The sequence below is a fragment of the Rosa chinensis genome, chromosome 4 (genome assembly GCF_002994745.2).
Source record: "Rosa chinensis cultivar Old Blush chromosome 4, RchiOBHm-V2, whole genome shotgun sequence".
In the NCBI taxonomy this organism is placed as follows: domain Eukaryota; kingdom Viridiplantae; phylum Streptophyta; class Magnoliopsida; order Rosales; family Rosaceae; genus Rosa; species Rosa chinensis.
In genome coordinates, this window is record NC_037091.1 from 33,570,582 (window position 1) to 33,581,996 (window position 11,415).

The 11,415-nt window shown below is 45.5% G+C and overlaps 2 protein-coding genes across 2 annotated transcripts; both read right to left on the bottom strand.

Annotated features, from left to right (window-relative positions):
* Positions 1 to 9,241: 9,241 nt before the first annotated feature.
* Positions 9,242 to 9,610, bottom strand: LOC112199152. The gene has a single exon (XM_024340209.1). The coding sequence runs from the start codon at positions 9,608 to 9,610 to the stop codon at positions 9,242 to 9,244; it is 369 nt and encodes a 122-aa protein (XP_024195977.1).
* A 60-nt stretch (positions 9,611 to 9,670) lies between these two features.
* LOC112199153 lies at positions 9,671 to 10,186 on the bottom strand. Its single transcript, XM_024340210.1, has one exon. The coding sequence runs from the start codon at positions 10,184 to 10,186 to the stop codon at positions 9,671 to 9,673; it is 516 nt and encodes a 171-aa protein (XP_024195978.1).
* Between the last annotated feature and the right edge of the window lie 1,229 nt (positions 10,187 to 11,415).

An 11,415-nucleotide genomic window follows, 5' to 3' on the forward strand; every position in this document is an offset into this window, starting at 1 on the left:
CAACGTTTACAAAAGCGGGGTCGTACCCGTTGGGTAGCTTCCCTTAACTAAATATTTAACAAAAATTTAGCTAAGTCAAGATGCTCTTGGGTAGCGGTATGACTATTTGTAGTAATATCGAAGGTGTTCGGTATTCCAAGGGTGTGTCGTTGTGACGCCATCCTTGTCCATTAAGTAGAAGGTGCCTGGGCTAACGACTTCTGCAATTTTGTATGGACCTTCCCAAGTTGGGCGGAGTTTCGTTGGCGGTGGTATGACTTCCTTCATTACCCACTCCCCCAGTTGAAGGTTGCGGGCTTTGACCCTGGCGTTGTAGAAACGCGATACCCGTTGCTTGTTCTGGAGGTTGTGCAGATGGGCTTTATGTAGTTTTTCCTCTAGGAAATCCCTGTCAAGGTTGACGCCGTCGCTGTTGTTCTCGGGGCGGTAGCCTTCGACCCTAGCGGTTGGTTGAGTTACCTCGATGGGCAGGACGGCCTCAGTTCCGAACATCATACAAAAGGGGGTTTCACCAGTGGCGGAAGTTGGGGTCGTTCTGATGGCCCATAGAACTTCCGGGAGTTTCTCCGCCCACAAACCCTTGGCCTCGTCGAGTTTCTTCTGTAACAGCTTCTTGATTATCTTATTTGCCGCTTCGACCTGGCAGTTGGTTTGGGGGTGAGCGACAAATGCAAAACGCATCTTATTGGTACCCAGGTTGGCGGCGAAAGATATGAGTTCCTTGTTATTAAACTGTGTGTCGTTGTCTATGATGATTGTATGCGGGATACCGTAGCGACAGTAGATGTTCTTCCAGAGGAAGTGAATTACTTTGGCAGTAGTTATTGCCGTCAGGGGCTCCGCCTCTATCCATTTGCTGTTGTAGTCGATAGCAACAATGATGTATTTGAACTGGCCCTTTGCGGTTTGGAATTTGCCCATTAGGTCAAGGCCCCACGTGGAGTGAATCCATGGACCGATGATGATCGATAGTGGTTCCGCCGGGGCATGTGGAAGATCAGCATATTGTTGGCATTTGTGACAAGATTTCGATATTTGTCGGGCGTCGTCACCGAGTGTAGGCCAGAAGTAGCCCTGTTGCATTGTGCGATTGGCCAAGGATCTGGAGCCCGAGTGGTTTCCACATTCTCCGCCATGTATTGTTGCCAGCACGACCTTGCCTTCCTCTGGGGTTAGACAGCGGAGGTTAGGGTGAGTGAACCCCTGGCGGTAAAGTTTATCGTTTTGGATGTTGTAGCGGGTTGCTCTCCGCTTGAGTTGTTGTGCGTTGACTTTGTCCTCTGGCAATGTCCCGTTGTGCTTGTATTTGATAATCTCGTCCATCCAGCTAGGATTGACCTCAATGTTGAAGATCTCCGCTAGGGTTTTCGTGATACTTGGCCTGTCGAGACACTCTACTCTTGTGTCCGCTGGACTTTGGTGTGGCTGGGCTGTTGGCAGTCTTGCTAGTGAATCAGCCTTGGCGTTCTTTTCCCTGGGGATTTGTGTGATGGTGTGAAATTTGAATTTTTTAAGCAGTGTCCTGACGTACCCTAAGAATGCTGCCAACTGCCGGTCCTTGGCCTGAAAGCTGTCGTTGACCTGGTTAACGACTAACTGAGAGTCACTGAATATGTTGACACTGTCGGCCCCTGAATCGATGGCCAAGAGTAGGCCGGCAATGAGTGCTTCGTACTTCGCCATATTGTTGGAAGCCTTGAAGTTGAATTTCAACGCGTACTCCGCTTTTAGCCCCCCAGGACCTGTCAAGATGACCCCGGCGCTGCTGGCCTTGGCGCTAGCGGAGCCATCCACATGCAGGTTCCAGTCTGACTGCTGGGGAGCTGGATTTTCAGTGGTCATCATTTTTGTTGCGGGTTGTGCATCAGTTTTGGATTGACACTCGGTAAGCTCAGCAATGAAGTCTGCCACCGCCTGGCCCTTCATGGCGGTTCTTGGTTTGTAATCGATGTCAAACTCGCTGAGCTCAATGGCCCACTTGCTGAGGCGCCCCGAGTGTTCAGGGTTCTGCATTACTTGTCTCAATGGTTGATTGGTTAGCACATGGATTGTGTGGGCTTGGAAGTACTAGCGGAGGCGTCTGGCGGCAACGATGAGTGCGAGAGCAAGTTGCTCCAAGGGAGGATACCGTGTTTCCGCTCCATTCATGCCTCGGCCGGCATAGAACACTGGGAGTTCGTCTTGGTTCTCCCACCGGACGATGGCACAGCTTACCGCTGATTGCGATACGGCTAGGTATATGTATAGTGTCTCGCCTTGCACAGGAATGGAAAGTAGTGGAACTGCCGCCAGGTACTCCTTCAGGCCCTGGAACGCCGCCTAGCACTCTGGGTTCCAATCGATGACCTTCTTGTGGGTTGTTTCAAGGACTTTGAAAAATGGGGCGCACCTTTCGGTCAGTCTGGAGATGAATCGAGATAGGGCGGTTAGCTTACCCTGGAGGCATTGGACGTGCACTTTCCATTCTGGGTCCTTTAAGTCGAGGATGGCTTGCACCTTGTCAGGGTTGGCCTCGATGCCCCGTTCACGGACAATATAACCCAGAAATTTGCTGGCGGTGATGCCAAAGAAACATTTTTCTGGGTTGAGGCGCATACCGCAGGCCAAGAGGATGGTTATTATGATTTTTAGGTTTGCCACATGTCCGCTGGCTTTTATACTCTTGACCAACATGTCGTCTACGTAGACCTCGATTATCTTGCCCAGATGTTCCGCGAACATGGCGTTCAACAGTCGCTGATAAGTTGCTCCTGCGTTCTTCAGACCGAAAGGCATAACATTATAACAATACAGGCCTTTGTCGGTGGTGAAGGTGGTGCATTCTCGGTCGTCAGGATGCATCCTGATCTGATTATAGCCGGAGAAAGCATCCATCATGCTGAGGAGCTCGTGTCCAGCGGTTGCATCAACAAGTTGATCAATGCGGGGTAGTGGGAAACTATCTTTGGGGCATGCCTTGTTAAGATTTTTGAAGTCGACACACATCCGCCACCTGCCGCTAGCCTTTTTGACCATAACCAGGTTGGAAATCCACTGAGGATAGATGACTTGGAGGATGAATCCAATGCTTCGCAGCTTGGCAACCTCTTCTCCTATAGCACGGTATTTCTCTTCGTCGAAGGCTCTGCACTTCTGCTTGATAGGGTAGAAGGATGGTTTGATGCTCAACTTGTGCGTGATGATTTCAGGGGAGATACCTGGCATGTCTGCATATGACCAGGCGAAGACCGTAGCGTTGTCACGTAGGAACTGAGTTAGTTCCGCCGCCAGCTCTGGGTCTAATTGAGCGCCTATGCGGACTGTCCGCTCAGGGTGCTCGTCAAAGATGCTGACAACCCTCAATGATGTTTCCGGGTTGACCGGCTCCTTCTTTACGTACTTCTTTTCTTCATCCCTGGGGTCTTCAAAGATATTTGGTGGCGGTACCAGACTCCCTACTGCTAGGATCTCATGGCAGCGGGTTGATCGTGCTATAGTAGTCGAATAACATTCGCGTGCCAACTGCTGACTTCCCCTGACACAGCCTGTGCCGTTGGGTGTGGGGAACTTCATGAGCAGCATGTATCCGGCGATGATGCACTTGAGTTTGTTGAGTGCTGGCCGACCAATGATGGCGTTATATAAGCTGAAACAATCGACAATTATGAACTCCGTATGTATCTCCGCCATACATGGACTAGTACCGATAACTAGCCGCATATAGTCAGAACCCAGCGGTTGCGTGACATCACCGGAGAAACTGAGCAGTGGTTCATGGTCTTGGAGTAGTTTTCTGTTTCGCTTAAGGTTGTTATAACAACCGCTGAATATGACGTTGACAGCGGATCCGCTATCTACCAGAATCCTTCCGACTGACATTTTGCCGAGAATGGCGTCGATCAAGAATGGGTTGTCATGTGGCAGATGCACTCCGCGTTCCTCCTCCTCTGAGAAGGTAATGGGCTCCCAACCAGACTTTGGGAGTTTTGCGGATCTTTCGTAGCGGATGTTGCAGACTTCCTTTGGGTGATTAGCTCGCGCATAACGCTTTCTTGCCCTGTGAGACATGTTGGTGATTGGAGCACCCCTGTTGATGGTGTTGATGCGGCCTAAGGGTTCAATGTCGGCGATCATAGGTGGTGGTTGGCGCACCTTGAATTGCTCCATCTTGCCATCACGGTACAAGGTCTCAATGGCCGTTTTGAGAGCATTGCAGCTGTTGGTGTTGTGACCACTGTCCTCGTGGTATTTGCACCACCTGCCTGTGTTCCTTGGTTTGCCCGCCTTTGGGTATCTTCCAGGGGGCGGCGCTGGGATCTGATCTTTGCACTGATTGTATATTTCCTCATACGAGGCTGTGAGGACCGTAAATACTGCATACCGCTAAGAGGACTCCGTATGTTTGTTGCGGTTGTCCCCATGGGATGGGCGGTTTCCCTTGTAGTGTTGGTCCTTCTGTAGCTTGTTCTGGTACTGGCCCTGCTGCCACTCCCTCTTTTTATCAGTTGGCGGTGTGTTGGAGGTTTTGAGTCCCCTGCTGACTGGATGAGGGTTGTGTCGACTTTGCTAGTGCTGCTGGTGGCGGTGGGGTTTCTCCATATGTGATGAATTCTGCTTGGGCATGAATGACCGCCTCACTCATGAGGTGGTCGTATACCGCATTTAGATGATTGTAGTTGAGGTGATAGAGGAATGGCCCTTTGAGGAGTCCCTGCTTAAAAGCCACCGAAGCCATTGTTTTATTAAGATCACGGCATTGAGATGCTGCCGCCCGCCACCTTGTGACGAATGCCTTTAGTGTTTCCTCTGTACCATGCTTAACGTTGAACAGTTGGCTTGTATTGTGGTGCCCGGCGGACAGTAGGATGAACCGAGAAAGGAAAGCGTGTGACAATGCCTGGAATGAGTCAATGGATCCCGGCGGGCATTCGAAGAACCAATTCATTGTCTCATTGTCCAGCGTTTCGCTGAACAAGTGGCATAGGGTGGCGTCATCGAATCCTTTGTTGTTGGTGACCTTCTTGAAGGTGTCCATATGGACGAAGGGGTCAGTCTTACCGCTGTAATGTGACATTTTTGGAGTCTTTGCTTAGGCCGGTCTTACAGCCTGCAGTATTGCAGCAGTGAATGGTCCTGGCCTGGACGCGAAAAGTAGATTTGTAATTGGCGCTGGGGTACCTGACTCCGCTCGGATTAACCTTTGCTCCAACTGCTGCATCCTTTCCAGTATTTGAGCGGTTGTATAGCTAGCGGGGTTCGGCCGTGCACTCCGCTGGACTGATCCTCGCCTGGGGACCGGTGGGTTTCCCTCGATTCTTGCCCCTGGTCTCGAGTTGTGGGGTTGCAGAGATGATTCTGCCTCCTGCTCTAACATTAACTGGGGCGCGGGGGGCGGCCCCATTCCCAATAGCTCTGGTGGGTTCAGCGGGACCTGCATATGTACGACTGGTGTTGGTATCAATGCGCCTGTACTCGGTCGGCTGTGCTTGGTGCTCCGTGACTGTTCACTCCGTGCAGGGTTGGCGGTTGCCTCCAGTGTTCTTCTTAGTTCATCAAAACGTGATACTAACGTGGCCACCTGCTTTTGGGCCTCGGCCTTTTCTTTGCGCTCTTGTTCACGTTCTCTGTTTGCCGTATGAAGATCCGCCAATGCTAGCTCATATAGGGAGGTGAGGTCTTGGCTTGGTGGGCGGCTGCTACCTGGGTTTGTCTCACCTCCAGGGTTTACCGGGGTGCTGAATAGTGCGCGGTTGATGTTTACCGCCGGGTGGGTATGTTGGGGAATGGCTGACTGGTCTGCCTGCTCTTCAGCGTTTCCCTCGCTATCGTTAGTCATGGTGATTGTGGCGGGATGATCTTTTGTTCAAGACTTCCCACAGACGGCGCCAATGTTAATGCTCAAAGTCCGGCGGTAGCCGATCTTTAGTTTAACGCGGGTCCGGTGGGCGGACCACTACTATGAGGATTTGATGGCCTCCGCTAGCTGTCACACGAGAGACAGGGCGTCAGAGGGAGACCGCGTTGGGTGGTCTTCACTTCTCCGAGGCCTAAGTCAGTCAACGCATATAGGCAGCATAACAATAAATGAGTAGTAAATGCGTAATTAATGAGGAGAGAGGAGAGAATCTTTTATAGGTGAGGAGAATGTTGATCTTTTTCTTGTTTTCGATGTGGGACTGCTGTGCTTCAATTCCCAGCATCTGGAGCTTCTGATGCTACCTTGGTGCGGCGCGTCAGCAGTGATCTGGGGGCGACCACGGGCTCGGGCGGTAGCCCGCCTGGCCGTGTCTCCACATGTCGCCCCCTTGGTGAGAGTCGGTACCTCTGGCGGTACAATGAGCGTGGCTCATTATAGCTAATTATGCTTGCAAACGTACATGTAGGTACAGCAAACAACTGCTTTTCCCTCAAGATCTGCAATACCCTTGTCAAGTGTTATGCATGCTCCCTCTCACTCCTAGAATAGACCAATATGTCATCATATATGTTTGTCTATACTATGCAATCAATTAAACTTACACATCTTTTGAATACAAAATAAAGATAAATATAAGGTGAAGATTGAAAAGCATTTTTTGTTCCTTTCAATTTCTTTTTGTGTCATTCAAAATTAAGGGCTATATAAGATTGAAACTTACATGAGAGGCAATGAATAATAGAAGCAAGTCCAATGTAGTTTAAAGTCATTTTCTTATTCCAAATTCTACGTTAGAACATTGCTTAATCAATCTATTTGTATACTGTGTAATTAGTTAAATTTACACATCTTTTGAATTCAAAATTATATATATATACTATTTAAAGGTTTGCTACTATAGCGTAGGAACAATTCTTGCTTAGTAAGGGCATCTCCAACGGTTGTAGTCAAAAGCCAAAATGGCTTTGGCTTTTCCGGAAGCCATCTCCAACAACTCACTCAGTTTAGCCATTTTGGCTTATTAGTCAAAATGGGAGTCATTTTGACGAAGGGAGCTGGAACGAAAGCCATATTGGATGAGGAAGGAATCGGCTGGGCCCCAGCTACACATGGGTTTTCTGTGGAACACAGAGACAACGCGCAGAGGGGAGTCTGAATCCCTCAAACGCGCAAAAGGACAAAATAACAGCTGGAGGGGGAGAAACGCGCCATACACGCGCAAGACTTTGGCCGACACTGGGCCCCGCCAGTGACAGAAGCCGTTGGGGCTTCCAACGGTACTGAAAACCAACGGTTGAGATTCATGATTCATTAATTCAATTTAAAATGAAAGGCTGAGATTAATTGGTTCTAAAAATCAAAAAGTAAATATAAATTTAGGGAATATCTAATCTGACGGTTCAAAAAACTGTGTGGATTAAAATCAACGGTTAATAATAAAGTAAATGTGTTTTAAACCAAAAAAAAATTGAAAAAATAAAAGAAAATTTTCTAAAAAATCAGAAAAATGTTTTTTGCCCGTTGGAACAGTAACTTTAACAAATTCTATAAATACCAACCCTCTTCTTCATAATTTTTCACTCCAAAACATCTCCAATCTCCTCCAAACTTCATTCTTTTTCACCTTTGTTCTTCATCTAGCTAGCTTTCAATTTTTTTAGAAGATGCCTAACCCAAGACAAGAGTGTTGGAAGGACGCCGAAGATATAGCCTTGTGCATAGCTGTAGTTACCGTTGGTGAAGACAGCTCTAAGGGTACTAGTCAAGAGAAAAAAAATTTGTGGGAGCGTATACATGAAGTATACGAGACTTGCAAGCCTGCCGGAGGTGTGGTTAGATTGGGAGGAGGGTGTGACGGTCGTTGGAAAAAGATTAGACCGGCATGCCAAAGATGGCGTCAAGCTCTTAACAAAGCGGCATTTCTTCGAGGAAGTGGTGATAACGCCACCGACGAGGTAATCATCCTTATTCTTAACGTTTTATTCTTATTTTTAAAATTAATTTTACCGTTATTTTAGCATGTTATGTATATTGACTTTCGTATAAATATATATAGTACATGATTAATATCTTCTTATTTATAGGTATTACAAGCTAAGTCAATCTATCGTACCTTAGCTAAAGGAGAGGAGTTTGTGTTTGAGCATTGTTGGCCAATATTAAAGGATACAAAAAAGTTTAGCAATTCTCCGGGCATGAATGTCGGTAGCTCAAGTTTTCCTACCTCTATCAACTTAGAGGATGACGGCACTCCCGCGAGTGACTCCCCAAGCTCTTCAAATGTGCATGCACGCCCCCCAGGTCAAAAAGCTCAAAAGGCTGCTAAGAAAAAATCCAGGCAAGACGAAACAGGTGAACTCTTATTGCAAATGCAAAGGATTGCAGACCAAGGAGAGCGCGATCTCGAATATAGGCTGCGACTCAGGGAGGAGACTAAATTAGCTGAGCAGCACGCGGATGATGCTCGCACAATGAAAGTGGATCCGTCAATTTTCACACCCAAAAAAAGGAGTTATTGGGAGAGGAAGCAAGCACAGATTATTGAGAGGGAGGAACAAAGCTCTAGTGCTGGTGCATTTCGTCAACCCTCCTTTTCTCTAGAAGAATATAAACCACATAGTGAAGATGACTCTAACTTGGACCTCTACGTGCCAGTTCAAGAGACTCAATGGATGGGGAGAAATTAGAAATATTTTATTGGTTGTACTTTTTCACTTATGTTTTTCAATTATGAAATAAAATTGTTGCTATATTTTATAGTTAACAAATAAAAACAAAAACTTGTTTTTATCTCACTTTTATTCATAACAATAAAACACACTGCATTACAAAAGCATAAACACACTAACAATAAAATAAAACCACACAACATTACAAAGCATAAACACACAAACAATCAAACCACACAATGGCCACATTGCCAATTATTGAAAGCGTGAAAATACAATCTCTTCATCTGCGGTTCCACTCTGCTTGCAGCTTCATGTTCCAGAGGTGATTAACCAAATCTCCTTGAAGGACTCTATGCACAATTGGGCATCTAACCCCCTGGTAACGGGTCATGAACTCCTCAAGTTCAGGACGGTTGCGCTCAACCTCATGATCATCCTCATACCTCTCATATATTTGTGCTTTCCTTGGTCTGGTGGGGATATCATCGGGGTCAAAAGGCGACTCTTCATCTTCTTCACGCTCATCATCGACAATCATGTTGTGCAAAATAATGCAGGTCATCATGATGTATGATAGATCCTCCCTATCCCATCCACGGGCGGGTCCTCTTACTATTGCAAAACGAGCTTGGAGAATGCCAAAAGCCCTCTCCACGTCTTTTCTGTATGACTCCTACATCTTTGTAAAATGAGCTTGCTCTGGAGTAATTAGATTTTTAATTGCTTTCACAAAAGATCCCCATTTAGGGTAGATCCCATCGACTAGGTAGTAGCATTGGCCATATTCTCTATCACCTACATAGTAAGAAACTTGAGGAGCCTCACTTGTGCATATTTCGTTGAATAATGGAGACATTCCAAGTACATTAATATCATTAAGGAAACCTGGAAGTCCGAAATAGGCGTGCCAAATCCAAGCATCATATGATGCCACAGCCTCCAGAATGATTGTGGGTTTTCCCTTATAACCAGTGAAGTGCCCTTGCCATGAGGTTGGGCAGTTTTTCCACTGCCAGTGCATACAATCGAGACTTCTCACCATTCCGGGGAACCCCCTTTTTTCTGCAACATTGAGCAACCGCTGCAAATCTGCCGGAGTTGGTCAACGAAGGTATTGATCGTGGTACACATTCCAGATTGCTCTAGTAAAGTGTGACAAGATCTCCAAAACTGTAGATTCAGCTACTTCTAGAAACTCATCACACAGGTCAGCCGGAAGCCCGTAAGCAAGCATCCTCATAGCACAAGTCAGCTTTTGTTCGGTAGACAAACTAACTCTGCCGGAGGCATCATCAGTTTGCACGAAGTACGGATCATGGTTGGCGACATCATGCATCATTTGGTCAAACACATGAGGTCGCATTCTGTACCTTCTGCGAAATATATCGCCCTGGAACCTGCACGGCGAAGTGAAGTATAGAGCTTTCAATCGTCGATCCATAGCTTCTCGATCTCTTGCGATGTACTGGCGCCCGGGCTGTGAACCACCCCACTGTGATTCTTCCTCTTGGATCCTCAAGATATGAGAGGAAGCTGCCTGCAACACCAGGGCTCTTTGACGATTTCTTGTAATGGCATCTTCTTCCTCTTGCATAAGTAATTTCCGTAACCTATTCATTGCAACAAGGAACCAAAAATATAAAATGAAAACGAAGTTCAGAATTTCTAAGCTTCTGATATGAGAAGAGATGTGTTTGTGAATTGGTGAGCTATGATGGAGTGAATGACTCCGTATTTATGGAGGGTTGGAAAAGGATATCTGAAGATAGGATACGACACGTGGCAGATAAAAATCAAAAACGCAATCTAACCAGCCTTTCAATGACTGACACGTGGCATTAGAATCGGTAATAAAGTTGAGCTAGAAAATCTTATCTTATCACGTGATAAATAAAATCTCAACCGAGATAGAGATAAGATATCGAATCCGAATAGCATTGACACGTGGCACGAATATATAGATTCCCAAAAATAAATAAATAATTTTTTTAATCAATTAATGACGATATATTATATAACATAATTATGTATGATAAATAAATTCATATTGTAGTTAATTAATTCTCTAAAATGATTAATTTATTAAATGACTTTGGCTTTTGACTAAACATGGTTGGAGATGGAAAAATTGAATGAATAGTGATGACACTAGGGGAGTCAAATTTTGCATATGGCTTTGGCTTATGACTAAATGGTTGGAGATGCTCTAACAGTGATGGTTAAGCGGAGCTGATATCGAAAAAGACGGTTTTGCCCTCATTATTTTAGTTTTTACGACACTGTCATCCACCCTAGGTATAAACTCTCATCTTCAGCCATGCTCTCTCTCGCAGCTGTGCCAAAAGCACTAGCAAGGTGAAGATTGAAACATATTTTTTGTTTTCCTTCTAATTTCTTTTTGTGTCTTTCAAAATTAAGAGCTATATATGAGATTAGACCTTATGTGAGAAGCAATGAATAATGGAAGAAAGTCCAATATAGCTTAAAGCCATCTTTTTATTCCAAATTCTATGTTAAGACTTTGCTTAATCAATTCAAATGTGCAATATCACTTAATCATCCTTATTCCATCTTCTTTATAGTATTGTCACATTTAGTAAATGGTATGTAGAGGTTGTGAAGATAATAGTACTTTTAGAAGATAATAGTGATTTTATAGGTTGAAAATTTTGAATTATTTAACTTTATGACTTGAAGTTTACAAATTTCACATAACTTGTCAAATATATACTAACTTTGGAAGATTATAATAAAATCAAATACGAAATTGAGCTAGAAAGACTTCTACATACCTGTGTAATGGGAAGAATGAGATAAATGCGCGACATAGTAGGTAACCACTGAAAC